General features: G+C 52.7%; 6 protein-coding genes across 6 annotated transcripts; 2 read left to right on the forward strand and 4 right to left on the reverse strand.

Moving 5' to 3' along the window:
- Positions 1 to 3,526: 3,526 nt before the first annotated feature.
- On the forward strand, positions 3,527 to 9,872 carry B0I36DRAFT_356796 (uncharacterized protein; the record flags this gene model as incomplete). The annotated part of the gene is made up of 6 exons (XM_046157684.1): positions 3,527 to 3,920; positions 3,948 to 4,088; positions 4,752 to 5,582; positions 5,649 to 8,612; positions 8,637 to 9,131; positions 9,769 to 9,872. The coding sequence occupies 6 exons, from the start codon at positions 3,527 to 3,529 to the stop codon at positions 9,870 to 9,872; spliced, it is 4,929 nt and encodes a 1,642-aa protein (XP_046003769.1).
- Positions 9,873 to 15,410: 5,538 nt separating this feature from the next.
- Positions 15,411 to 18,384, forward strand: B0I36DRAFT_370501 (P-loop containing nucleoside triphosphate hydrolase protein; the record flags this gene model as incomplete). The annotated part of the gene is made up of 6 exons (XM_046159916.1): positions 15,411 to 16,146; positions 16,203 to 16,829; positions 16,878 to 17,306; positions 17,385 to 17,404; positions 17,489 to 18,314; positions 18,374 to 18,384. The coding sequence occupies 6 exons, from the start codon at positions 15,411 to 15,413 to the stop codon at positions 18,382 to 18,384; spliced, it is 2,649 nt and encodes an 882-aa protein (XP_046003770.1).
- An 887-nt stretch (positions 18,385 to 19,271) lies between these two features.
- On the reverse strand, positions 19,272 to 20,657 carry B0I36DRAFT_370502 (ankyrin repeat-containing domain protein; the record flags this gene model as incomplete). Its single annotated transcript, XM_046159917.1, has 2 exons — positions 19,272 to 19,417; positions 19,496 to 20,657. 2 exons carry the CDS (start codon positions 20,655 to 20,657, stop codon positions 19,272 to 19,274), a joined length of 1,308 nt encoding a protein of 435 aa, XP_046003771.1.
- Positions 20,658 to 21,483: 826 nt separating this feature from the next.
- Positions 21,484 to 22,725, reverse strand: B0I36DRAFT_342899 (uncharacterized protein). Its single transcript, XM_046156112.1, is given in 2 exon segments — positions 21,484 to 21,539; positions 21,554 to 22,725. 2 exon segments carry the CDS (start codon positions 22,404 to 22,406, stop codon positions 21,490 to 21,492), a joined length of 903 nt encoding a protein of 300 aa, XP_046003772.1. The 5' UTR covers positions 22,407 to 22,725; the 3' UTR covers positions 21,484 to 21,489.
- A 1,318-nt stretch (positions 22,726 to 24,043) lies between these two features.
- Positions 24,044 to 24,609, reverse strand: B0I36DRAFT_342901 (uncharacterized protein). The gene has a single exon (XM_046156113.1). It carries the CDS (start codon positions 24,603 to 24,605, stop codon positions 24,372 to 24,374), a length of 234 nt encoding a protein of 77 aa, XP_046003773.1. The 5' UTR covers positions 24,606 to 24,609; the 3' UTR covers positions 24,044 to 24,371.
- A 2,309-nt stretch (positions 24,610 to 26,918) lies between these two features.
- B0I36DRAFT_217274 (uncharacterized protein) lies at positions 26,919 to 27,792 on the reverse strand (the record flags this gene model as incomplete). Its single annotated transcript, XM_046148983.1, has 3 exons — positions 26,919 to 27,108; positions 27,185 to 27,586; positions 27,731 to 27,792. Coding segments are annotated over 3 exons (654 nt in total), but the record flags the coding sequence as incomplete, so codon positions are not given.
- Positions 27,793 to 27,931: the final 139 nt, after the last annotated feature.

Here is a 27,931-nt window from a genome sequence, read left to right on the forward strand (position 1 = left end):
TCGCTTGTCTATGGTTTTGGTGTATTTGAAGCCGCGAGTAAGCCACTCTCGTGGATGCAGTGGTGAAGCAAACTGATCGGGTCAATGCCGCACCTTGGAGGCTGGCGAAACGTCAACAAGGACACAGGGTAGCAGTCGCAACGCGTGCAGTCACGGACAAAGGCATGTGTAGTCCTTCTGAAGCTTGTAGCGACGTTGACGACGTCCCAACTCGCACTAGTTATCTCGCGCTCCGCCAAACAGGCCCGTACCTCAAATAACACCAGTCCAAAAGAGATGGGTCTTGCCACCTCGGTCTCAGGGCACCACCAGTCTGCACTCCCCCCCAGGGCCTTGTCCTCTGGGAGTCTGATGCCTCTGCGACCCGCTGTAGCTACTTTGCCACCTAATCCACCAGATTTCCAGGTCATCTGGTGCACAGAGCAGGGCTTGTGGTCCTGCAATGTCTGTTCGCCTCCAGCCCTGCTACTTCCCGAGATTCCTAGTCGCACATTTTCCAGTTCCAGCCTTCCGGTGCCGCGCTCCATGCTGCCCTTGCTTCGGTCATGAGGCATTGTTCATGTTTAATCTTGTTCAATTGTTGAGTCTTCCTGGCTATAGCACATCCTCGGGTCATCACCGTATGGGGTGGCGAGCTCGAGGCACCAGCGTTTCGTGCACTCCAGGAGATGCGCGCTATGGGCCGATCTCTGACCGTATGCGAGCCATAGTGCCCAACGAGGACATGGTGCTCTCGCGGCACTGTCCTCTGTTCGGAGAAGTAGATCGACCCTACCGCGCATTAGCTGGTCCCCTGTTCCAAGGGTTTCCACACAGTCGACCCCTGTGTGCGGATCCCACGCCACTTCTTCGTGCCTTTCATGGAGGCGGAGCACGCGTCGACTGCGCCCCCGCTCGTCAAGGTCGCTCTGGTCCCGTGAAGGCCGCTTGCGTAATTATGCAGCGCATGTCTCACGCTGCGTGTCGGCCGTGATCTTTAATGCAGGTCTTAGTTGCGCGGGGTGCGCGATCCGGGCACTGTTCTTCCTCGCCGCTGTGCACAACGCCAACGCAGTGCCGGCAGCGGGCTGTTGATTCGTAGGTATGGGCCTTAGGGCCAGACCCGTATTAGTTGAAGCATTGCAGGAACCGGAGACGAGGTCGTATAGCTCACAATCGAACAGCCGCGCGTGCCAGACGAGGCCACAGTTAACCAGCTCACTCGCTACGGTAATGCCGCTCGTTAAGGGAACGAGTAACGGCGTGTGTGGCCTGTGGGCCCTTTGGCATGTCACCCCTTCATCTTGTGATATCCTTAGTATTCCCTTCAGGTAACGCAACCTTGCCTGAAAAGGTGACGATGACAGCACTTGACTGGAGGCGCGTCGCTGTCATTGCCTCGCCACCGCGCAGGCCGACACCGACCGGCTCGACTATTGACCCGGACTCCTTCTGCAGGAGCGAGCCTCGCCGACGGGGCAGAGGTAATGGCCTGCCATTTTCGTTTGTCTGCGAACCTGCAGCGGCTCCTGTCCAAGTCGGCCGTTGTGTCTCGAGTGCAGCCGCTACGGTGGGCGCGATGATCGCCTTGATGTCGTTCTCGCCGGTGGTCGTCTCTAGGCGCCTTACCGTCGCCTCGTTGTCGCGGAGCTCGGACTATCGGCTCATTGGGTCGCGTGCTCCCCCCCCCCCCCCCCCCCATTTTCATCGATTGTTCCAAGTTTGACTATCCCGTTCTCCATGTCGTCGACTTTAGGCTCGTCGCTCATTGTCCGGTCGCTCGTTACGTAGTGCACGCCGTTTGCCGTGCTGTCGCGCTCCGTCCTGCCATGGGGTGGCGCTGGCTCTAGTCAAGCGGCACCCGCCCAGCAATGACCATCGGGTCTAGCATCGCGCGCGCCAGTGATGGGCGCACGAAGTGATGGCACTGCTATGTCCTTTCGGACCTGCGGATTCGTGCCTTCTGGCTATTGTCAGATTTGCCGCTTTGTCCTTGAATTATTGGATGAAAACCCCCTATACGGCGAAAACTTCCTGAGCATAGAAAATATCGTGGCGATACTGAAATGAGAACTTTTGCGGCGGAAGGCGAGCGCGAACTGGGATAGGGTATACTTTTTTGCTCGTTTGTGCCAGGTCATGGCGCAGGTATCATGTTATGGTGTCTTACTATGCGTGATAGGCGTCTGTCGAAGGAATCATCCCGGCTGATGCTCGAAGGGCTATTCCGTCGTAGCTTTTTACAACGATAGGCTGGAGGACTTTGCATGTTTGTGGACTCGGAGCTTCCTTGCACCTTCTTATTAGTCTGAATTGCAGCTCTTCGAGTTACGTCCTGTCATTAGCACCACCCGAGAGTAGTGGCAAAATCCAATAACGTCGACTCGCCTATATAACTGTCCCCTCCGTGACTAAATGTACAAAAAGGAGTACAAATCTAGGCAAACCTCATTCAAAGATGCACGGAGCGGCCAATTCCGTGTGTAAATTCCATGGACTATCATGCATCAGGTCATGAATACTAGCACACAAAGAACATGACGTCTTAGTGTCGGCTACGAGACCGCTCATTTAAAGCCTATACTTTCTTCAGGTTCCGCTACATAGTATTGGGGGTTCCCAATCACACATCCAACACACGGCGGAATCTGCAACATAAGCAGGACGTCATCGAATACGTAAAGCTTTCCCCTACCTTTATATTGAAGCACGATAAACCCCTCCTCAAGGTGCGAGGCCTCTGCCCGACGTGTAATAAGGCCATCTGTACTTCCGTTGCGACATGGCACCAAAAAAAGTAAACGGGTGGGCAACATTCTGGACCACTATCTTCGATGAATATGGGATAGAGCCCCCAAAAGAGAAGTCGGAAATTCTATGGACTTTAGTACGGTTCGTCAACCCACTTCGCCAAGATCATATTCTCGAGAGTGGACATGATACTCGCGCGGCGAAAGTCGACTTGGCGATAGCCATCCAGAAACAGGACCATTTAATAGATTTTACAAAGGGCGTATGTCAATGGCTGTGCGAAAACCAAACAGGGAGTCAAATAAAACCAGATACCGAAGCCATTATGAGAACATTTCAGATCTATAGGAGTTTTGGAGAGTGCGATGAAGAAGAGCTCACATCATTCGAATCTACGGTTGTTGAGTTATCAACTGGACACGGGCCAGTAAAAATCCCCGTACACTCCGTAGCCCCCGTGATACCTGAAAAGAGTAGACAGAGTCTTCTCTCCGAAATTCCCAGTGAGGATACTCAGGAGACATTTGGAGCGACTCAAGCCATCCAGGACGACCAACTTGAGGGATTTGGGACCAGAGAGAACAACACAGTGACCACTAGGTCCCTTGCAAGGAAATTGGCGATACGTGAGGCGGGGATTCGCCAGGCGGGGATACGTAAGGCGGTGAACAAAAGGGGAAGAAGGCCAGTCCCATTAGGGACCCAAATATCCAAGTCGACGGGCATAGGTTATGGGAATGAAGAATCAGATCTCAAAAGAAACCATGAAGGGGCTTTGCACCCACGAAGCACAGCGATGGACGTGGACGTTGGTGTGGAGCAGGTGCAATATAATAAAGAGGAGGATGGACAAGCTTTACACGAGCGAAGCACAAAGAACGATGGCTCAAGAGGGCTGGAGGCAGGACTCGGGACAATCAACTATCAGACGTCAGCAGACGAAATCAAGCGAGCCACTGGACTGTCTTCAGAAATTCATAAGCACAAAATCCCAGATCAACACGAACTGGCGCATAACAGCCCGCAGAGACAGGATGGCCCATCGCAATTATCAGGGCCTCCATCGGAGCAGGCTAGCGCCGGCGGTGAAGCAAGCGAGCCATTAACGAATGAGATAATTCCAGTTGAGAATCATAGCTCGCAATTCATTCAGGGAGCCGAGGATGGGGACGAATTAGGGAACAAGCGAAGTATAGATATAGAACCCATTCTCATAGATGCAGTCATGACCGAACACGAAGCCTCTCCTACCAACAGCACACATGGATCACTCAACCCGGTCTCGGAACCTATCTATGACGGAACTGACGACGTATCTGACGACGATAGCACAACAGGCAAGAATAGTGGTATCGCCGGTAGGATGGTGGATCTGGGGAATCAGTGCATTAGTTCTCACAAGGGTAGCATGATTGGGTACCAACATATCGAAGCGGTATCAGATAGCGGTTGGCAGAGACCCTCAGAGGAACGCTCAGCGCCGCAGGACAAGATTATGTCACAAGAGTTAGGCTGCAGGCCTGATCCCACACTAGCAGACTCCAATAAAACTCGCTCGGAGTTGGGCGAGAGGACAATTCGGCATTCAGCCCCAGATGAACACAATGAGCAGTCTCCGCCGGCAAACTCATGTTATACAGTAAAGTCTAGTGAGGAGTCGCACGTGGAGAGTATACAGAGTTCTCTGCCCGAAACTTCTATCGACGGTACTCAGAAGTCACAGGTGGAGAGCAGGCGGCGTCCTCGGCCCGAAAGTCTTGGTGACAACAGTCACGGAGCTTCTAAGAAGAGGAGATTAAACACGTCGGGGAAAGAATCGTCCACAAACCCCCCCACTGATGCGCCTCATGATGTAGACATGGTGGACCGGGACACGCGGAATTGCCACGACAGACTAGATTCGAAACAGCTTGATGAACAGCCTACTCCCCTTTCCCTTGACAATAAGGCTTCGGAGAAAGGGGCTCTTGGCGTAAATAGGAAACGGATGGACGATCCGGATGACGACACAAATGCTACAGACCAGATGGGCAGCACGCGTCACGCGGGAGACGAGTATAGTTCAGCTGTGCGAGATCAGGAAGAGGCATTTGGAGCGACTCAAGCCAGCGCGCCTTTCAAATTTGAGGGATTGCGGACCAGAGGGGACAACACAGCGAGCGTTCAGGGCCGTACAAGCAGGAAGAAGATATATAATGACACGAGGGCTGGGAGAAACACCAGAAGACTCAGGACGAGGGGCGGCGGTAGTGGAGAAATAGCAGATCCCCAAAGAAAGCACAAGGATGCTTCGCACCTACAAAGCACACAGATGGAATTAGACGAGGGTGTAGAGAAGGTGCAAGATCTTCAAACGGAACAGGTACAAATTGTACCCGAGGAAAGCAGGAACAATGATCGCTTAAGAGGCTTGGAGACGGGGCTCGTTACAATCAGCAATCAAAGCTTAACAGAGACAACTATGCGAGCCACTCGCCTATCCTTAGAAATGGATAACCACAAAAGATCAGATCAGCAGGACGTTATACTGAATAGCCCGCAGAGACAGGATCATACATCGAAATTAGCAGAGCCCCAATCCGAGCAGCCTAGCGTCCACCGGGAAGCAATCGAACCATTAATAAAGGGGAAAATTCTCGTTGACAACCTTAGCCCGCAACCCATTCAGGGAGCGAAGGACGGGGACGAATTAGAATACGCAGAACCCATTGACGCCGAAGATGAGGCCTTTCCTACCAACAGTACAGATGGAGCAGTCATATCGGCCTCGAAACCCATGTTTGAGCCATCTGACAACGATAGTACAATGGGGGGCGAGAATAGTGATACCCCTGATAGTATGGTTGATCTCGGTGAGCAGTGCAGTAGTTCCCATAATCACAGCCGGGTTGAACACTAACATATCGGAGCGGTATCAGATATCGATTGGCAGAGACCCTCAAGCGAGGCTGCCATAATCACGGATGAAGGCCAGCCTTCCACAGAGGAACGCTCAGTGCCGCAGAACAAGATCATGTCACAAGAGTTAGGCTGCAGGCCTGACCCCACAATGGCGGACTCCAATGAAACTGGCTCGGAGTTGGGCGAGAGGACAATTCAGCCTTTAGCCCCTGATGAACACAATGAGCAGTGTCAACCGCAAACCTCATATTATAAAGTACAGTCTAGTGAGCTCCCAACACCTCCTGAGGCGAACAGAGCAAGTGGTATGGTGGTCGTACTGTTTCAGAACGAGACTATCCAAAGCGCGCAATCCGACTTTGACGTGTTAGACCCGCCGCAGACCGAGAGCGGATTGGCTGGGGTCCCTGCGTCCAGAAGTACAAAGCCCTCGAACCAGGAGACACCAGATAACCGCCCTGCCTCGCCATTAGAGGAAGACGAAGGTATGCACTCCGGGGAAGATATACCCAACCCTCCGGTCTCCCAAAATAACGACACTGGCGAGCCAGGAGAACTTAGCCATGAGCCTATGCAAGGACTCCAGACCGGGACCGATCGGAGGATTGAGATGGAGCATGAAGGCTGTACCTATGACGAAGTCGAATGTGGACAGAAAGGGAGGGCGAGTAGTTCGAGATTCACAAGCCGCAAAGCGACGGTCTCAAAGGCTCGCAAAGATGTTGCAAGAGTAACTGGTGCAAGAGTAACCAGGTCTCAGGCGGTACAGAAAAGAACAACACATCTAGCCAATGCTGTTCAACGTGTGTTATCACAACATACCCAGAGAAGTCAGGATAGCAGAGGTGGGGATAGCTCGACCCCAGTCCCGGAGATGCGGGCGGGCATTGACCCAACCATGGATGATAGTGACATGGAAGTACTTGATGGGACAGAAGCCTCCGAACGACACCAAGAAATGGCGCTGGTCATGCGTACTTCAACGGGAGGGTCAATCGAAAGACCTCCAAACGAGGTCTCGTCGGGTTCAGGCCGAGAAGTGAGGATAATCGCAAGCCCGATGAAGACGGCGGGGCACACATCAGAAATCGCTAGTCCCTCGTTAGACACGGCCCACAGTATGGGAGTATATGAACGACCGATATCACCTTTCAAAGAGCTCTCAAGCGCTACGCAGGATGATTGCGGCATTTTCGCAGTCAATGAGACGATGGTTACTCAAGAAGGAGGCTGGTTAAGCACAACGCCACCAGCACATCTTCAGGGACATATTCTAGCTGAGAGAGACGCTGGTATAGCAGACCATACGGCCCAACTCGAACTGGCCGTTCGGAATATGAGTGACGAACTTGTAGAGAAGAACCGGGAGCTTGCAGACAAGGATTGGGCACTTGCAGAGAAGGATCGAGCAGTTGCAGAGAAGGGAAAGGCACTAGAAGAGAAGAATCGGGCGCTAGATATCGAACGGCACCGCGCGGACAGCTTGAGTGATACGCAGAATAAGCTACAACAGATGCTGAGCCAGTTGCATGAAAAAGCCGAAAACGCACGACAATGCGAGCAAATGGCAACTGACAAAGCATCCTGTCTCGAGACCCAACTAAAACAGCTACAAGAGCATGCTCAGCGGGATCTTGATGTTATGAGGAGTAAACTGGAGAGTGACATGAAGGAAACATTGGATTCGCGTGAAACCAAGCACAAGGAAGACCTTGGCAATATCGAAGCGGATTGGAAAGGAAAGCTCTGCGAGACGAGCTTCTACAACATTCAAGCGGCTTTACTAGCAACGGAGATCATAACAAAACTCATATCAGACGTTCGTCGCCTTGAAAAGGAAAAGAGTGAAGCCAGAAAGAGGTCCGATACGCGAATAACGGAACTAAAACGGGAGCACAGCGATGCTCAAGCGAAGTTAGTCCACAATATTGGACTTGAGGTTAAACGCCTTTATCCGTACATTAAGTCAAAACTAGACACGTCGCAGGAAATCTGCAAGATTCTGAAAGAAGAGAGCTCAAGACACAGGAATATGCTACGAGAGATCGCTGGCAATAGCCTAGATAAAGTGGAATTACATGCAAGAGATGGAGACGAACTCGTAGCGCGAGTCATGGTGTCTCTTCGAAACATGCAAGATAGCGTTCGCGCTGCTACTGAGGCGACCGCCCATGGTAGACTGGAAGAGCACGTGCGCGAAATTACAAGGCTGACTAATAACGAACAGAAGCTTCTGGACGAGGTTGAAAAGCTCCGTAGAGAGCAGGCCTCCACTTCAAAACTGGAAAGCCAGTACCAAGCAAAATTAGAGGAACTGGACAATGATCGGCAGCAGCTCCTCCTAGAAAGAAATAACGCAAAGAGCTCTCTAGACACTATCTTTGACCAACTGGACATAGATTTGTCTTGTAGGGACTCTACTGGGGAGGAAGATGCAGCTGCCCTTGTTGCATCGCGGGTCAATGAAATTCAACACCAGTGCGCTGTGTCAATACAGGGTGAGCTTGGAACAGTAGAAAGCTCTCTTGATGACATTATTGCTCGGCATAAACCAGTCTCATCTACAATCGAGATAGCAAACGAAGATCGCACTCCTAGGGATCGCTTGGCTAATCGCGTGATTCAGATCGGCACAATATGTGACGAGCTCAAACTGAGTAAGGAGATACTTGCAGAAGAGTGCAAAGGTTTGACAGAGGCCAGCAAGAGCGTCCAGCGAGATGAAGTGAGTCAAGCTGCGCAGGAAGGAAGAAAAGAAGTCCTTCACAACATTCAGCAACAGGTCTCAAAACATGCCGCACATGCGATTTGCGCCGGCCGGTTTGATAACGAAGAAGAAATTATTCAGCACTTGATCAAAACAGACCATAACCTTCAAGAGGAGATCTGGCATGTGGATGAGTTCCTCGATAACGTGCTCACGGGGGCGGGCGTGGAGCAATATATTGTTCGTGATATTGCGACTCTAGGAACTAGGAAAAGTAAGTTAGAGCACCTGGCTACAGTGTACGATCGTTTGTGCCAGTCAAACAAGGAACACGATACTATAAAGCGGCCTCAAAACACAAAGGAAATTTACGAGTTGAGTCCTACCAACAACGAACAGCATTGTAAGGATGTACGCTTGGCGCCAATAGAAAGTGAGGCAGAGAGTACCTCCATGCACCAATCAGAGGAAGTCGCGAGGTCCAGGGAGCCGTCCTGTGAGATCAATGTAGCGTCGAACGAGCACGACCAGGAACCGGAAGACACATGTATATTGTCCTGGGCAGGTGCATGTAATGAAGAGGAGTCAATTGACAGCAAAGACTTGGCGGGAGACAACACTCGCGCCGAAGCGATTCTCGCCGATGTTGGAACTCTCAAAGCCAACTTCAACATCAGAGAGGCCGGGAAAGCCGATGTCGAAACCATAATGGCAATAGAGTTATCAACAGAGGAGATACGCGACCTCCGATCAGCAGTATGCAAGTGGCTATCCGAGTGGCTATCCGAGTGGAGTAAGCAGCAGGAAGAGTCGTACGCAAGGATGAACAGTGAGCGAGTCAGTCTCCATAGTATTGGGCGTGGGACAGCTCGGTTCATGATGCATGGGACGGAAGTCACTTGCCTCAAGGATGATGCGAAACAACTCAAACCACCGTCAGCCCAAGTGCAGGCGGGCAGTGACGTCGAAGACGCGGTCAAAAAGCCAATTACTAAGTTTGCTAGCACACAAGAAGCCTGGGTCTTCTTAATTCAGAGCGAGATAAGGACCTTATCAACGAGGATATTAGATATAGAATGCGACACTACACGAACAGAGGGGAATGGTGCTGAGATGCAGAGAGTGATTCAAGAACTTGGCCGTTGGCATGACCACTTTCGAGCCCTTTCGGCCTACATAGTGACTCGGACGAGCGGCGCTATCAAGAAGGATCAAGAACATAAATGCGGCTATTGCAGACTTACAATGCATACTTACCGTAGATGTATAGACCTCGCTGAAGACAGAAGAAAGAAACGGGAAAATTGGCCAAAGGGTAGTCGTCGGCGACCTGGATAGTGCCTTGGTAGTTTAAGCGGGACTTCCAAGATAGAAAATGAATGGCCAGTAAAGATGACATGCGTCTGTTCGCCACAACTCGGGCATTCTAGGAGTGCTCGTCGCTGCTAAAGTCTGTGTTGCACCCCCGGCAGGCTGCGAGAAGAAAAAGGAGGGTTATCACCCAGCCGCCATTTCGTCCCTCGGTCGTGAATGACCGCCATTCCAATCTCAGCGCCTTCTTCCTCTTCTCTCAGCTTCCCTTTGAGGATAACCCTCGTGAAGTTTGGTTCGACGACGACTGCATGCAAGCTAGCACGGGTATTTTAGACGATCTGTCAACCACTTTCGGTATCTTTTGTTGCCTTTAGCATACCTTTAAACCCAGCCTCTTTGAACATATATACTAAGTACATCGGCGCAATTCTAGGTTCCGCAACGCTTCCCGCGCGAACTACTGAGCGGCAGACATTGTCTGATCTGCCTCCCTTGCTGCTATAGCATAAAATATCGCAACGGGATGCGTCTACAGGCACGGCACTTCTATGATTAAGGCGGCTACTGCCAGAACATCGACGCTTGTTATGCGCCAGATACTATGATATCTTTTGTGACTGTGACCCTGTATAGTGGCAAGCTCACAATCTGTCACACGGACATATGGAGCAGGGACCCTGCAGGAGGGGTTAATGCCTTACTCGTGCTCGGCGGTTAGAAACAGCCAACGAGAAACAACCAACAGATTAGGCAGGAGCGGGGCCCTGACATACAAAAGGCGGGAGCACCCGCCTCCTGAGATCAAGAGGAACTTAATCCTCAAGGACCTACAGTAACCCTTAAAAGATTATTAGCAATCTAAGCATCATTATGCCAAGCCCTCACATGAGCCCTTGTTACACAATCTACAAATTTAACAGCGGTGAGCCGGACATGAGCACCTTCCATAGCTGGGGTCACTTTTCGCAGGTCGTTTGGACATAGACCACCGCCGTCAGGGTTGCTATGGACAATTATTTGAGCATGCCTGGAAGACTGAAGAACGCTCGCGGTGGTGACTCTTTGGAACACTTGACTGTGTGCAGTTACCCACCATGGGGGAATTATGGTGGCTGGCTCTGTGAAACGAGTCAATGTGTCGCTTGTTCATCCTTCTGTGCTCGGAAATTATGATTATTGAAGGTCTGCAAGCTGCGGATGGCAGCCAATGAGCATAGGTTGTTTTACTGGGCTTGAAATCAGAGTAAAGACTATGAATCAACATAGATATGGACATCTATCGCCTTGTACAGTATGGTTGACCATACTTTGAATGGGGAGTTGAATGGGGACACTAGAATTCACAGGTCATAAAATGCATCGAGGTCTGTTAGCGAAGCTCTCAGCTCTAGTGAACTTCTCTAAAGGAGGCCTTAAGCTGACGAAATAGCAAGACTCCTGTCCACCCTCGGCCGGCCCCTGGAAAGGTTGTCCGACGGGCAGAATAATCACTCCATTATGTCGAGTGGTCTTACATGATAGTCCAGATAGACTGCGACAGATTGCGCAGTGCAGCACTGTGAGATAGCTGGGATACTAGGACGTGGTTACATAAAGTTCGTCTGCTTCGATGTTCAGGTATCAATGTGCTCGTCTTGCAAGTGCACGATATATGTCTTAATAAAGTGTACTATGATTTATATCAAAAGCGCTTGAAAATGGGTGAGTTTCAAGTTTATACTAACGTAATCCACAAGTGACTGAGACACCCAAGTGAATGAGACACTTTCCGGGTGCTCGTACGACAATGTATAAGAGAATTCAACCACAACGCCTTAAATCAATTGAAACTATGAGGAATCCTCTTCTTCAGAGGCAGATACAACTTTCTGACACGTACGCGCATTATGGCCGGGCTCACCGCAGACGCCACATCGTCGCGCGCGCGTTTCTGGCCTCCTCGTACGACCACTATTCTAACTCGTTTCCGCCATTAACTGCTCCGTCGCGTCGATTTGAGCCTTCAAATCTTTTGCCTGATCAATCGTTAGGGACCCTCCTTTCTGTAGCTGTTTTCTTTTCGTACGGCGACGGCGGCTAAGGCGGTCGTTTGCATCTCGAAGTTCGGCGAGTTCGTGGCGTACAAGGGTCTGCTCGTGCACCATTATCGCGATTCCTTTATTTAGCTGCCGTAGGCTTGCAATTATTGATGTTGGAGAGCTGCCCTGATGTCGTACGATGCGATTCTTGATATACTCCGTCTGCGATTCGGCCTCAACTGGGTTGTTCGGCGTCTTTGAAACCCATGGGGGTGGCAGTCCAGCAGAGGAACCTGGCGGTGTCGGCGTATGAAACTTCACATCTAGCTGCGAAATCACATAATTCGGGTCGTACGGTACTAGGCCAGTTGCACTAAAGCCTGCCTGGATGTTTGACTTTGTCATCGCAGCGTCGTACGCCTTATAAAAGGCTGGGAGGAAGTCCTCCTTTGAGATATGGGTAATATGCGCCCGCATAAGACCCTCGATTTCTTTGCCGTACGCCCGTTTGAGAGGGCTAAAGCACCCAACATTGAGAGGCTGGAGCTTATATGATAAATGAGCAGGCATATAGAGCGTTACAATGTTCTGTTCCTTGCAGTAGAGCTCGAAATCGACGGAATGGTGGCTCTCGTGGCCGTCGAGGATAAGGAGGCGGTGGGTACCCTTCGTACGACTCTTCGTATGGAAATCGAAGTGTTTTACCCATTCTAGACCTCTCTCGTTCGTCGTCCAGCCATTGTCTGAAAGCGCGATTACCCAGTCGGGCGGTAGGGGGCTATTCGCGGTCCAGGAGTCGAGGTGGACCTTCCCGGCGAAGATGATATACGGCGGGATTGAATAGCCGTACGACGCGATGCCCTGGATTACTGTAACCCATTCCTGATTCCCTTGTTGTACGGCTCTTGGCCTCCCGCGTCGATCGGAGGTCGTAACGACGGTTTCGGCGGAGATTTTACCCATCGCGAAGCCCGTTTCGTCGAAGTTATAGATGTCATCATCGTGGATCCCGTATTTCGCGATTATGTTTTGTACGAGCTTAAACCACGCGCGATACGCGTCCGGATCCTCGCAGAGGACCCTCTGGTAGTCGATTCTTCGATTTAAACGCGTACGGAGCTCAGGTCGTCGTCGTACGAAGTTTGAGGCCCAGTTCGTTCCGACGCGTGGCGCGTCGCGTACGCGGAGGAGTCGATCCGCCATTTCTCGAACACCACTAAGCCGCGGCGGAAACGATCGCGAATCTAGGTCGATTACGTATTGTACGATACTGTCCTCTTCGTACGAGGTCAATTTCTGGTTACGTGGTCGGGTATCGCCTTTCGCAGAGCGGCCGTGGTATCGTTGTTGTAGTGTTGTACGTGATACCTTATATATCGATGCAGCCTTTCGTACGCTTAATTTAGGGTCTGATTGAAGCGCATTTAGCGCGAGAATGATCTCTGATTCAATTGATTGTCGTGGCATACTTGTTCGTGGAGAAATTAAGGAAAGAAGAGGAGTAATTGAGAATTGCAGGAATATGACCCGGTCGCTTGTGTGACCCGCTTGCTTGTGGATTACGTTATAGCTAACTTATATGAGTGAAACCTCTAAATTAAGTTGTCCTGTGGAATCATTTTGGACCATTCCACAAATTTTGTTTAATAGACTCGAGATGATCTTAATAGATTTGGCTCCATCGACCGCAGCCTCGCCCAGCTTTGGATCATATTCACGACAGGTCACAATCTTATTAAAGGGCTCCGCCTGTTTCTTAATGTACTTATTGTAAGTGTTCTCATCGTAAGTGTACTCATCGTAAATTTACTGATCGTAAGTGTCCCCATCGCAAGAATTCCCCTCCGGCTCCTTAGGGATGGTTTGTAGTTTCCGCAAATGTTGTTTAATATACTTGAAATGTTCCTTAATGAAGCTGGCTCTATCGACCGCAGTCTCGCCCAGCATTGGATTATATTCATGAAAAGTCACAATGCTGTCAAATCGCTTTGTCTGCTCCTTGATGTAATTATCACCGTCAGTATCCTCCCCTGAATCCTCGGGGATGGCTTGTAGTTCGGGTATTTCAATATCCATGAGTTTGGCGACCCCCAAAAATTGTTTCGATATTTCTCTGTATGGGCCTTCCATTGTTGAGTTATACACACTTTCGTATGTCCCCTCGAACGTTCGTTTTCTCAGTCCTTCATAAACCCCATTGTAGATTTGAGTATAATGCGTGGCCATTTTCTGCCATGCTTTTGGCTTCCCATTCGGATGAACTTTTGCTGCTATAAGGAAATCAGAATCCTTCCTGGGCTGAAATAATTGTAAAGACTTCATCATAGTACATACCAAGAACGAGATAGCGACTTCTCGCGTCGGAGAACTTTACAAACTCGTCGAAGCCGAGGTTCTGGAGATGGGCCATAATCCTATAACTTCAGACTGCGGTCCGCTAGATACTGCTGCAAGTAACTCGTAAAGCACCATGAATATATAATGGGATTGCGCTTACAAAGAGTCACAGGTCTTACGTATGCGGGCAAGTAACAATAGAGCATCTAACATATAATCGAATCATTTGGCGGCTGACGTGTCAACAAACATTGTCGCCCCGATATGAGTACGATGACACTGTGACCAATATATTTGGGACGGCTGCGAGAAGACTTTGTAAACAACCGGTAGCTCCGCTTTTACGACTGACGTAAATCCACAACAATATTCAGGCGCATCAGTCTGACATAAAATGTACTGTACTGTAACCCTATGTCTTAGTACAGCGGTGGCAGCGACGTGGAAAACCCCGCAGCTTGTCTAAAGGCTCCCCATTTTTGCAAGGGGGAAAAGGCGTATCGTCTATGGTCGAGAACTGTTGCGCCGCGCCTTGGTTCATTTGGTGGTACTCCTCAGAAACGTCCCCACGCAGATGGTTAATGTAAATAATGCTGAGCGGGTTATCAGCAAGTCAACCGAGATTAACAGCTGAAAAAGGCTGCCCGGTAGATGATCAAGAGTCCGGGCGAAATAGAGAGTATCTCGTGACCTTCCTGTCTCTGGTGGCCTTACAAATATGAGAGGCCCTGGATGGGGCGTGCGCATCAGACAAGAGGTATTCAGCGTCTTGAAGCTAATACGAGGTCTTCTCGGTTGACGAGCTGTTGCGGGCGCCGCGCCCCTGTCCTCGCACCCCAGAGCCGTCCTCCATGATTTCAGATGAAGCGTCGGTTCCCTTGATTATTTTTCACACGTTTGCCGCGTTCAAGTAACGACCGCGATCCGTGTCCACAAAAAGCTAAAAGGCCATCGACTCCGCACGGACCTCTTTTGCCCAATTGTGGCTCAAGACTGTGCGTAGACTTATCAGCACTATGTAACTTCATTAGTTGCACTAAACCTGACAGCAACGCCCGCCCCGCTTGTGATTCGAATGATTATCTTAGATCGTTGCGCGCGCAGTTCTTTGCACTATCAGTGAATCAAAACCGGCATTCTTGATTAGTTGGAGGGCAAAATCACATTGAGCAGTAGAGAGTTACAGGTGGATGTCGAATCTGCCTTGCTCTGTAAGCGTCTTATCGGGATCTTCTCCATACCCCGCACTTTCAGCCTTGCGAGAAGAACGGTCCGACATCCTTCCACCATGAACCTGCTGCCTGCTTCTTTGTATCCTGCTTGACCTCCACCCATTACCTCCAGCTACAATGATCTCTCTCATGTCGATGAAGCACCCTTACTGACATCATTCATACCCCACAATGCGGCTACTACAGCGAGATAACGCCAACAACTACACCCTCACGGCCGCTGACAACACCCCTCCGTACGCAATTCTCTCCCACACGTGGGGCGCCGACGAGGTGGTCTACACCGATATAAAGGCGAGGCCAAGTGAATGGCAACAGAAAGTCGGCTACTGCAAGATCCAATTCTGCGCTGATCAAGCGAAGCGACATGGCCTACAACATTTCTGGGTTGACACTTGCTGTATCGACAAATCTGACGGCATCGAACTCCAGACTGCGATCAACAGCATGTTCAGATGGTACCGTGATGCGAAACGATGCTACGTCTATCTATCCGATGTTTCCTATCCCTCGACCTCCAGTCAGCCGCCAGGGGTTGGGTCGTGGGAGGCTGCGTTCCGCGGCAGCCGTTGGTTCACGCGCGGCTGGACACTACAAGAGCTCATCGCCCCGCAGACTGTCGAGTTCTACTCCAAGGAAGGTGTTTTCTTGGGCGACAAGAGGTCACTAGAGGCTGTCATACGCGACGTGACAGGTATTCCAGCAAGGGCTCTACGGGGCACACCATTGTCTGACTTTACGACTTCCGAACGAGAGGCATGGGCTCGCAACCGGGAAACAAAGTACGAGGAAGACATGGCATACTCGCTACTTGGGATATTCGGCGTCCACATGCCACTCATCTATGGCGAGGGTCGCGAACAAGCACAGAGAAGATTGCGAGAAGAGGTCCAGAGATCTGTACAAGGTGAGGCACAGCTCAGAAACTCAGAAGAGAGGATTCATATTGACTAATGCACTTAGGCACTCACCACAACAAGTTCTCGATCAGCTTCAGCCTGTCGGGCGTCCCCGAGACTCCACATTTCGTAGCAAGAGATGGAGAAGTAGCCGAGATGCGGAGAGTGCTGTGCTCGGATGGAAGCCGTCGCGTTGTCGTGCTCCATGGTCTCGGTGGCATTGGCAAGACACAGCTCGCTGCGACGTATATCAACCGATATCGGGACGAGTACTCTGCCATCTTCTGGCTCAATATCAAGGACGAAGCGCCCATTCAGCAGAGCTTTGCTAGGATCGCAACGCAGATCCTCGAACAGAATGCCGATGTCGGCAGCCTCAAGGGACTGGACCTGCAGCAAGACCACGACAAGATTACTCAGGCCGTCAAGGCGTGGCTTAGCTTACCAGGCAACACCAGATGGCTCATTGTGTACGATAACTACGACAACCCACAGCTTCCAGGACGGAAAACCGATGCTGCGGTTAACATACATCAGTTTCTTCCGATGGCATGTCAGGGCTCAATAGTGATCACAACACGGCTGTCGCAAATCGACATAGGACATCACATCCGAATTGAGAAACTCAAATCCGAACACGATAGTCTGCAAATACTGTCGAACACATCAGGCCGAAATGGCTTACAAGATGGTAAGAGTCTTGAGGCAGGCAGGTTTCAAGCCACTAATAGTGTCTTAGATAGTGACGCAAAAGACCTTGTGCGAGAATTGGACGGGCTTCCTCTCGCTCTAGCTACGGCCGGAGCATATCTGAAGCGCGCCCCAATCAGCATACGCAAGTACCTTCGCTACTACCAGGAATCTTGGGTCAGACTTACTGGTAATCTGCATCTTGGATCCTATGCAGATCGTACCTTGGCTACAACATGGCAGCTGTCATATGAACATGTTCAGACACAAAACCCACTTGCGGCTCATCTGCTCCAGTGGTGGGCCTACTTCAACAACGAAGACATATGGTTCGGTCTTTTCCGGGCTAGAAGCGGAATGGGCCCCGTGTGGATGGAGCAGCTTTCAGAAGAGCTCAACTTCAACGATGCAATGGGCGTACTCCACGACTACGGCCTTGTCGAACCTACAACCATATTCCAGGAGATACAGGGGTACAGTATACATGGTTGTCTGCATTCTTGGACGGTCCACATATTGAACGAGGAGTGGGACGGCTGCTTAAACAAGCTTGCAGTCGAGAGCGTGGCGTCGCAGGTTCCATCAAACGTGGAAGCTGAATATTGGCTGCTTCAGAAGCGACTAATTCCACATGCAATCCGGTCTTGTTCAACAGTACAGGAGAGCGATGTTTCCTCAGATTGGGCTTTTAATTCTCTGGGTGATCTCTACTCTGATCAGGGGAAGCTGGGCGAGGCGGAGAAGATGTACTTGCGGGCGCTCGATGGATATGAGAAGGCACTGGGACCGGATCACACATCAACACTCGACACAGTCAATAACCTTGGGATCCTTTACTTGCGTCAGGGGAAGCTGAGCGAGGCGGAGAAGATGTACTTGCGGGCGCTCGATGGATATGAGAAGGCACTGGGACCGGATCACACATCAACACTCGACACAGTCAATAACCTTGGGATCCTTTACTGGCGTCAGGGGAAGCTGGGCGAGGCGGAGAAGATGTACTTGCGGGCGCTGGATGGGAAGGAGAAGGCACTGGGACCGGAGCACACATCAACACTTCACACAGTCAACAACCTTGGCAACCTTTACTCTGATCAGGGGAAGCTGGACGAGGCGGAGAAGATGTACTTGCGGGCGCTGGATGGGAAAGAGAAGGCACTGGGACCGGAGCACACATCAACACTTCACACAGTCAACAATCTCGGGATCCTTTACTCTGATCAGGGAAAGCTGAGCGAGGCCGAGAAGATGTACTTACGGGCGCTGGATGGATACGAGAGAGCTGTTGGACTTGATAAAGTCACGACATACCGGCCAGCGATCAATACCCTTTCGAACCTAGGATCTTTGCGCTCCAAACAGGGCAATGTGGGTCAAGCTCGGCAATATTATCAACGTGCTTACGATGGTCTTGACCAGCTCCTCGGGCCATTGCACCCAGCCGTCCAGTCAGCGCGGCACACCCTCGAGCTCACGAATACCGCCTGTGAAGCTGGGACGTGTTCGAGCGATGACCAACATTTGGTTGATTCAACACAACCCCAGGTGTCAAATAAGAGGCGACGAGATATTTTGAAGCGGGTCCTACGTCTTCATATAGGGTAGAAAAGTCGATAGTATGTTAGTCTGATAATATAGCACATTTGATCATTATTTTAGGTCGATGTGACCAAAGAAACCCGCCGATGGAACCGCTGCTGCCTTGTCGCTTGAAGAGCCTTTTGTGGCCGATGATATACGCACGCAGTCGTCCATAGTGCGTCACGGGGGTCGAGCGGGGCTTACTTGATTGCTGAGGAGCAGGTGCACTCTGAAGCCGCTACCCGTGGCACGGGTCCTGCCAAAGAAACCCACCATGAAGATGGTCAACTGTTAGCTATTTCTGACAGGCGCTTGTTGTGGGTCAGCCTGCACAGTATTTGCCACGGTGTGCCACAGTTAGCTGGTCCGTGCGGAAACAGCAACTAATTTCGAAAAGCGGACACATTCAGTGGTCACTACTGTAACAGTCAATAATTGATAAATCTTTGTCGGACTACCAGCTGCTCCATTATTGAGCCAAGAGTTCAAGGGCAAACATTTGCTATATATATAGCTGCCTCAAAACACTCCATATGCAGCTCGGAGCCGGAGCATCCTGTACACTTACGCGGGCATGGAGACAAAGGGAAAATGATACTTAAATTGATCGCTGAGGAAAGATGATGGATGTGTGGCCCGTGAATATTCGAGAACAAATATGCCTTTCCTTCGCATCCGAAATTCATGATGATGTCTCGTGGCCTCTTGGTCCCTGTTTGATCAGCACTCGCGACAACTAATCCGACAGTTATTCTTTTGAGGCCAGGTTCTGTTATGTTTCATTGGCTTTGATTAACGAACCGGTCCTTGAATGATACAAAGGCACCTCCGTACATGACCGAGTCTTATGATGTCGCCGATTTTACATTTTACAGTCTTCCTTTGTGTGGTCGATCGCTGGTTCAAAGGTCATTTGCGCGACCCTCTTGACCAGGAGGTTTCCTGAGTAATGCAGCGATGGAAGATCAGTCCAGTTCAGGCGCATGTGAGAGTCGGATCCATAATCGTCTACAAGTCAACTAATACTAGAGGACAACTCAGACCGGATGTCTTTGTCCTTTGAGCGCGTTAGATACAGTCACTAACGGCCACGTCCTTTATAGCCTCGCCATGCTGTAGCCTCGTACTTCTGTGTCAACCACGCAGCCACAGATCTGCTCTGAGCATATGCGTACTGGAGGGCGCTTTGCCCCTCATAATCCGTTGCATGGATATCTGCGCCAAGATGAACGAGCTGGGCTATCGTCTCAACGGTCCCGAATCTCAGCGCAATATGCAGTACCGTTCCATGATAAGAAAGCGCGTTGATGTCGAGTCTGGCTTCTTGGACAAGATACTCGACGATTTCCGCGCGGGCCTCCCTATTCTTTGACCTCAGGGCGTAGGCAATGACTGGGACGCCGTTCGGGCCGATCGCTGGCAGATGCGAGTGCTGTGCAATCAGGCGGAGCAGATGCAGGCGCCCGAGCTGGATGGCGTATTCAGCAAGCAGCCGCCTATGGATAATGGTAGGCGCTCCCTTTTCTAGCAGATACCGGACCGTGTCGAGGTGCCCACCAAAAACTGCCGCAACGATGGGTGCCGTCCACAAGCCGGGCGACGTAATGTCAACGCCTCGCCCGTGGAGAAACTGCAGAACGACGGTGTGCCCCGCGTAGGCTGCCGCAGATGCTATGCTGTGGCCCCTCATCACATAGCGCATCCCTGCCGCGCCGTTTGCGAACAGATATGCAAGCAACTCGATATCGCCGCGGATAGCAGCGCCGATACAGGACTTTCCGAGCATCTCTGCAGTTGGGACGGAGCTAAAACGCTTGAGAGCGGCCGTATAACCCTGACAGGTACCATACCGAGCTTGCACGTAGAATGCATTCTCAGGTAGTGGACTGATAGCCTCGAGACGATGGATATATAGTTCAGCTTCCTCAACGCGACCCTGAATCATAAGAGCCAGCGATACAGCCTCCAGCCAAGCCGCCGACTCCTTGAAGTCCGTCCGCCGTAAGCTCAGCAGAAACTCCGTGGCGTAGGACTTGTTATGCTGGCGTTCCTCTTCTTCAGGGCTGAATGCTCGCCAGTACAAGTTCGCAACGAGGAACGCGATGAATTGGACATTCTGAAACGGCTTAAGATTGAGTTTGTACTCCTCTATTGCCAGGTCGCGGAAGGAAACTGGGGATGGAGCTGCTCGGTGATGGATCTCTGGACCATAGATGATTTTGAAAGCGATTTGGGCCACATCTCTCATGCCAGTAGACACCCTCTCAACACGGCATAGTGACTTGGCATCCAGATTTCCTAAGACACAAAGAAGGAGCTCGACGGGCAACCGTGTCAACAGGCATGAGGGGCCGACACTCGCATTAGTGTCCATAACCGAGATAGTCTTTGATTTCCAGGCAGAGATAAATGAAGCGAGCGGAGCAGGGCGTGCGAGAGAGACTTTTGGCCCGGAGCCTGATTTAATGACCGGATTGCCTCTCCATCATCTATCTGAGATAACTCTGAAAAATGCGCAAGACCTGCATTCCCGGACTACCGTGATATGTCATAGATCACAAGCTCTCAGGCCCTGCGCTCATATGATCAACGCATATACATTTGAATGTACAGTAGCCTTTAGCGAGGCGACTTAAATTTATTAATAGATGGCGTGGATATTTGTTTGTTAGGATTGCTTGGGTGTATACATTGTTTGAGCTGAATCATTTAACCCCCAAACGTCGCAATCCTCAGCCTCACGGGGGCGGACCTCCTGGCTCCATCGTCAAACGCTGCTAGGACATGGGCAGGCCCTCCCATCAGGTAGAAAGCAAAGCGTAAGTGTGATGTGGAGCAGGAAATGGGCTATTGGGAATACAATGCAGTACCCGACAAAGCATCTAGAGCTCTCCTGAGAGCAGTCAAATGGGGCACCGGAGCGCGCGACCACCATTTATTATTTATTGTTCCCTCTGTCCTTAGGCAGCTATGTAAGTACTGCACTGTTATTATTTCCCACTTTTGATAGAAAGTGTGGCCACAGATTTGTGGAGGAGCAAGATCATTTAGTTTTACTGATTATAGCCTCTGACTATCGCCTACTCAGCTGTGAATGCTAGGCTTTGCCAATAAACCTCCAACTCTGCTTCTCGGCAAAAGAACGGAATAAGCCATGTTCCAACGTGTTGGCCTTGTGTCCCATCAGAAACGGTTGAGCGTCAGGAGTGGCGAGAGCCGAGCCAAGTGTGCACAACTCGTCATGAGGCAATTTGCGGCACAGCTCGACCACTAATTTCCTGCGAATGCACCAATCGAGGGGCTGCAGGACGTCGGCAACATACCGAGCCGCCGTCCGCAGTTCACCGTTAATGGGCTTGTCTTCGGGAGTGTAGTAACACACCCTGGCGCCAGACCCACGTTCTATAGCCCGCGCCAGGTCTGCAGACACTACCGCCGCATCATCAATATACCCTTTGATACCTCTGTTCTGGAAGTGGACCACGAACCACTGCAGTGCGGCCAGTGAGAAGTTGTGCATCCAGATTTCGCACAGTTTGTCATCCATCTGCTGGGCTGTCCATGCACGTAGAACAATCTCCTCCTTCTGCTGCGGCGTGACCTCGCATGAGCCAAGGCTTATCCAAGCAGCCAGCTGCCGCACTCTGAGGGTTGCAGATGAGCCAACAATGCGCGTGACCATCTGTCTCTTTGTGATGAGGAGCTCCGAGATGCGGTCCCCATACTGCTCGGCCATCCACTCGGCGACGGCTCCACTGTGAGAAATGGCGTGCTCAAAGGCATCCTGGCCAAGGAGGTCTGTGGCATGTATATCGGCGCCCAGGCTGATCAGCAGCGATACCGTCTCCACGTCTCCGGATCTGATCGCCAAGTGCAGTGCCGTCCCATTGATTCCCAGGGCATTGATGTCCAGCTTGGCTTCCTTGACGAGGAACTCCACAATCTCTCTCCCTCGATCCTTGTCGCGCAATTCCACGGCGAACCCGATACTCAACATGCCGATGGAGTTGGTCGTCGGCAGTGCCGAGTGCTGGCTCAGGAGCCTGAGCACACTCAGGCGCCCTCTCCAGATGGCATGTACCGCGAGAAATTCCCCGTCGATTTTGGTGGGAGCTCCCTTGGCCAGCAGGTAGCTGACAGTTTCGTAGTGGCCGTTGTTGACTGCCGCGAGTATGGGCGACGGCCATAGGTGGTGGCCGGTAATGTCTACGCCACGACCCTGCAGGAACTCCAGCACCGCGTTCTGCCCTCCAGAAGCGGCCGCCGACGCCACGCTGTGACGATCGACTATGCAGCAGAGATTGATCGCATACTTGGCGCACAGGTACTCGAGCAGGTCGACGTCACCGCGAGCGGCAGCCCCGATGACGAGTTTGTGCAGCATTGTGGAGCTTGGTTCGGCGCCAAGGCGCTGCAGTGCCTCGATTAAGCGCTTGCGCGAGCCGTAGCGCGCCAGAGCTATGACCATTCCTTCCGACGGCGGCCCGAGGGCGGCCAGCTGAGCGTAGCATTGGTCGGCTTCCCTCAGGCGGCCCTGTATCATGAGCGCCAGAGCCGCGGTTTCTAGCCAGACGGGACTGTATGCAGCATCACTACGTCGCAGGCTGAGCAGGCTGAAGACGGCAAACGACTGGTTGCCACTGTCTATGGGAGAGTGGACCTGCTCATACATGGCGTACAAGAGGGCCGTGATCTCCCACGTGTAATGGAAAGGGGTGCAGTCTAGTTTGTACTCCTCGATCGCGAGCTCCCGCAATGGCGAAGGCGATAGAGCCACTCGATGTCGGACACCAGGACCGTATACTCCTCGGAAAGCACTATGTGCTGCATGCCGCAAAGCCTGGCATACTCTCTCGGCATACCACAGTGACTTGGCGTCGAGGTTCTCGAGCACATAAAGGAGCAGCTCGGGCGGCAGCCGCGTGAGAGGAAATGGTGACCCACTACACAAACCCTCGGTCGCCATAGTGAGGCCCGGTGAACACTTTCGCTATGTCGGGTTGGGCAGGCTGAGCCGGCAGAGATGGTGACGTAACTTCATCGCTCGACCACTGTATCATTGAGCAAACTCTTCGCTTTATCGAAAAGCCCTCTGAGTCTTGCCGTGAAGTATTCATATTCTACATGTATGCTACTGCTCACAGCTGCCAAACGATCCGTGGCGTGTTCTGAGCTCGCCTCCGGCGAAAGACGCTGGGCACCAAGGTGGGCGGGTTTGTGTGTGTATGTTTGTGCATCCATGTTTGCGGAACTTGAGTATGTCCCGTGGGGGTTTGTTCGCGAATGCTGGGTCTGTTTGTGGGTGAGGAGATTTGTTTGGACGGGGGACCTTAGCAAAGCAGGTGGAGCAGAGCATTAGTCTGAGTGGTTGCAGCTGATGAGCTCCACAAACTGACACAAACCCGAACAAACACACAACTGCAAGTGTGAGTCCAATGAGAGCCGGCAAGGGGTTGTCAGATCCACACACTCCTGGGTCCCCATGCTTTGTGCTGCAGGCTCATGAGGCCTGCATCCCTGCTAGTGCCGTAGTAGACTCGGCCGTCATGCATGAGCGGACGGGGCTCTGCCAGACGGCGCACCGGGCCGGGTTCGTGCTGTCCCCGACCGAACACGGGGCCGTGAGGGCATACGCCTGGCGATATGTGGCATAATCACAAATTTGGGCAGTCAGGTTGGTCATGTATGATTTGAAAACTTGGCAGGAAGCGGCGGTTTACTGCGCTGTACTGGGATGTCAAGCCAACCCCGAGTCCCATCTCAAAATGGACGATTTGCCCTACCCCGGTCGTTGTGCTGTGAGGGGGAGAGGGCCGTTGTTGGTTCTCGTCAACAGCCACCATCAGATCCACTGACACGGGTCTACGCAACCCCCCAGACGAGTCAGCCGAGGGAAACCACCTGGTCTCTTTTTGGCGCGCGCAGAAATTCACGCAGTCTGCTCAAGTTTTCCCGGTGAGGTTCATGTACTGCAAGGCCGAAGAGCTATAACAAAGTCAATTATCAGCAGGCAGCCGCCTTGGAGTGCCCATCTCAGGACAACGGACAGTTCCCGTCCCAGGGAATTCTCGCAATGAATCTGCGCCACCTCCTCACGATCGGAGCTCTGGCGGCTAGTCAGAGCTCCGACTATGTCGGCAGCCAACAAGCCCTCACCCACCACGACCACGACCACCACGACCACCACCAGCCGCATGTGCTTGCTCAGCTCGCCGCCGTCCCATGGCCGCGCCCAGCCAGCCGGCGGAGCCTGATGAGCGCGAATATCTGCCGCTGCCTGCCGGGTGATTCATGCTGGCCCTCCCAGGCGAGGTGGGACGAGCTCAACGCAACTGTCTCGGGCAGACTGGTGGCGACCGTCCCCATTGGCTCAGTCTGCCATGACCCGACCTACGACGAGCAGGCATGTACAGCCCTCCGCGCGTCGTATAGCGAGCCAGAGACACACTACAGCTCGTCCTCGTCCATGATGGAGCGATTCTGGGCCAACCAGTCCTGCAACCCGTTTGCGCCGCGGGAGACGTCCTGTGCCGACCTCGGCAATCTCGTCAGCTACTCCGTCAACGTGAGCGGGCCGTCGGACATCGCCGCAGCGATAGGCTTTGCCAAGTCTGAGAATATTCGGCTCGTGATCCGAAACACCGGGCACGACTTTGTCGGGAGGTCGACGGCGCGCGGGGCGCTGGCGGTGTGGACGCATCACCTCAAGTCAACGGAGTTCGTGGCGGCCTACCAGTCGGCACTGTACACTGGGCCAGCACTGAAGATGGGCGCGGGCGTGCAAGGCTCTGAGGCTGCAGCGTTCCTTGCGCCGCTCGGGTTCGTGGCCGTCGGCGGCTGGTGTCCATCGGTGGGTGTCGCCGGAGGCTTTACCGCCGGAGGTGGCCACTCGCCGCTGGGGTCCAAGTTTGGCATGGGCGCGGACCAGACACTCGAGTTCGAAGTGGTCACAGCCGAGGGCGTGGCGATCACGGCTTCTCCAGTGGTCAACCCAGATCTGTACTGGGCACTGAGCGGCGGCGGACCCGGCAACTACGGCGTGGTGACAAGCGTGACCGTCCGGGTGTACCCGGACGCGCCGGTCGCCGGCCTGTTTCTGATGATTGACCGGAAGACCGCATCGCCCCTCGCTTTCTGGGCGGCCATGCGGGTCTTCTTCGAGCTGATGCCGGCCATAGTGGACCGCGGGGTCGGAGCGACGTTCAGCCTGGGCGCCGACGTGTTCTACCTGACCCCGCTGACGGCGCACGGCCTGACGCTGGCGGCAGCCCAGGCGCTGGTGCAGCCTCTGGTCGACGCGCTCGACCGTGCCGGCATCGCGAGCACGGCGCAGTGGCTGGCATCGCCGGGCTACCACGCGCACTGGACCACGTTTGTCGCGCCGGGGCCGGTGGGTTCCTTCTGGCAGAGCAGTGCGCGCATCGTGCCGCGAAGCGTCGTCGAGGACGCGACCCGCCTGAGCAAGCTCATGGCCGCGCTGCAGCACATGGTGGACGACGGGGCCGTGACCATCGGGGGCACAGTGGTCGGCGCCGTGAAGCGGACGGGCGCGGCCAACGCGGTGCTGCCGGCGTGGCGGGACGGCGTGGCACTGCTGGGGCTGCTGACGCCGTGGAGCGACGCGCCAGCCGACTGGGCCCGCATGCGGGGCCGGCAGCGGTGGCTGGGCGACGAGATGCGGCCGCTGATCGAGGAGGTGACGCCAGGGAGTGGGACATACATGAACGAGGCGGATGGAGCGCAGCCCAACTGGCGAGAGGCATTCTTTGGCGATAACTACGACGCGCTGGCGGCTGTCAAGAAGACGTGGGATCCAGACTCGTTCTTCTGGGCGCTCCAGGTGCCGGGGAGCGACGCCTGGACCGTGGCGGCTGACGGGCGCATGTGTCGGGCCGAGGTGGGACTCTGAACCCGGACCTTTTGCCACGTGCTTAGTCATTCGACCATCGCCAGACACTCCAGAAGCCAGACCTGGAACGCCTCCATTAGAACCATGTGTATAGACTATACACGACGACGTGCATGACCCTTCTGACCGCGAACCACCTACTCGTTGTCTATATACGTTTCTTCAGTCCACCTGGTTCTATTGATCCTTGTTGAACGGCAGGCGCCTCTGTTGGTCAAGTCCGCGGAGAGCAGCCCTCGCCGCCATGTGGTCATACTGGTGTAGGTTTGTGACGTACGGCGCCCGCTCCGTAGACTATCGGGGCAGTGCGGCACATCCCGCCATGGCATCATTTGGCTCCTGTCTCTTGGTACAGGGACGTCTGCCAGAGTACCTCGTGTCCACCTTCGTGGAAAGACCGGTGTCCCTAATGGAGTCTGCTCATACGTCGCCCTCATCTGGATGAAGAACTGCCGCTGCTCCTTCCATCTCGTTGGTAATCTCGTCACTCGTGACACCATGCGAGGCATAGGACGGGTGCCCTACGTCGTATTTATGGTCTGCTTCGCCGTTCCTGGACTTCTCTGGCAAAGAGACTAGCTCGTTATCGCCTGATGAGAATCCGCCCCTGGTAGTCGGAGCAGCAAGTCTGATACAGGCCCTTAAGACCTCAGGAAGATTGATACGTAAGCTGATGTACGCCAGTTCGACGGTGATGAGAACGAAGGTAACTTTCGAGGACCCCGTGAAATTGGCGCTCCAGTCGATCCGGAATAGGAAGGCGAAGTGAACAGCGCTAATAATGCAGTCCCTTGGAGACTCGCCCTGTCAGCAAAGCCTGGTTCGCAGGGAGGGGCGCGGGACCTTATCGTCTCCATTAAGCTTACCCGGACCCCAAAGCAAAGATGGCGATCACAGTTATCTTCTTGGATGTCGACATCTGTGTCTTCCAAAGCCTATGCATCGGCATGAGTGTGACGACGAGGTCTAAAGCAAAGTTTGTTGCTACAAGACATGTCCACAGCGCGACCTGGTCTCTGCAACTGTTGCCTTGTACAATACTCCATTGCGGGCCCACGGAGTCGCACAGGAAGACGGAATTGAGCAGGAAAACGGATCCCCAAAGGATAACGAGTCCTATGGCTATGTTGATGGCCTGGCAAAGTCGTTTCTCGGTTCGGAAAATTAGGAGGTAGAGACAGAGCTGGCTGATCTTGAATAATACAAGAGTGATGATGTAGACTAGTGTGTATATGAACGTGGCCTGGTGAGAAGAGTCAACGTGGTTGCTTGAATGAGCGTGTGCTGCAGAAGAAAGTGGAAGGGTCCACGGCGTATTGTCTCACCTGTAGAATGGTTGGAAGATTCTCAACTACTAAAAGTCTCGTCCCTGATTAATCATCTTACTTATGTCCCTCGAGGTGATTCTTTACGTACGGGCTCCATCATATGGAGAGTTGTCATGCATGTCGTGTCCGACACCAAGGAGGAAGACTGTTCGAAGTGATCGGTCAGCACAGGTAATATAGCTTGGTCAGGTAACTCACGGATTGTGCTAAGAGCGATGGTAATCCCTATGAATAACTATTGTACGTTAGCGGTGCTTCTTGCTACGGAACTCAGTGCTGGTGTAC

Source organism: Microdochium trichocladiopsis (assembly GCF_020744255.1).
Source record: "Microdochium trichocladiopsis strain MPI-CAGE-CH-0230 chromosome Unknown B0I36scaffold_20, whole genome shotgun sequence".
Taxonomy (NCBI): domain Eukaryota; kingdom Fungi; phylum Ascomycota; class Sordariomycetes; order Xylariales; family Microdochiaceae; genus Microdochium; species Microdochium trichocladiopsis.

What these genes read in the sequence shown, in the direction of transcription:
- B0I36DRAFT_342899 (XM_046156112.1), bottom strand. Translation starts at nt 22,406, where the DNA reads ATGTTGAGTATCGGGTTCGCCGTGGAATTGCGCGACAAGGATCGAGGG.
- B0I36DRAFT_342901 (XM_046156113.1), bottom strand. Translation starts at nt 24,605, where the DNA reads ATGCGGCTGGTGGTGGTCGTGGTGGTCGTGGTCGTGGTGGGTGAGGGC.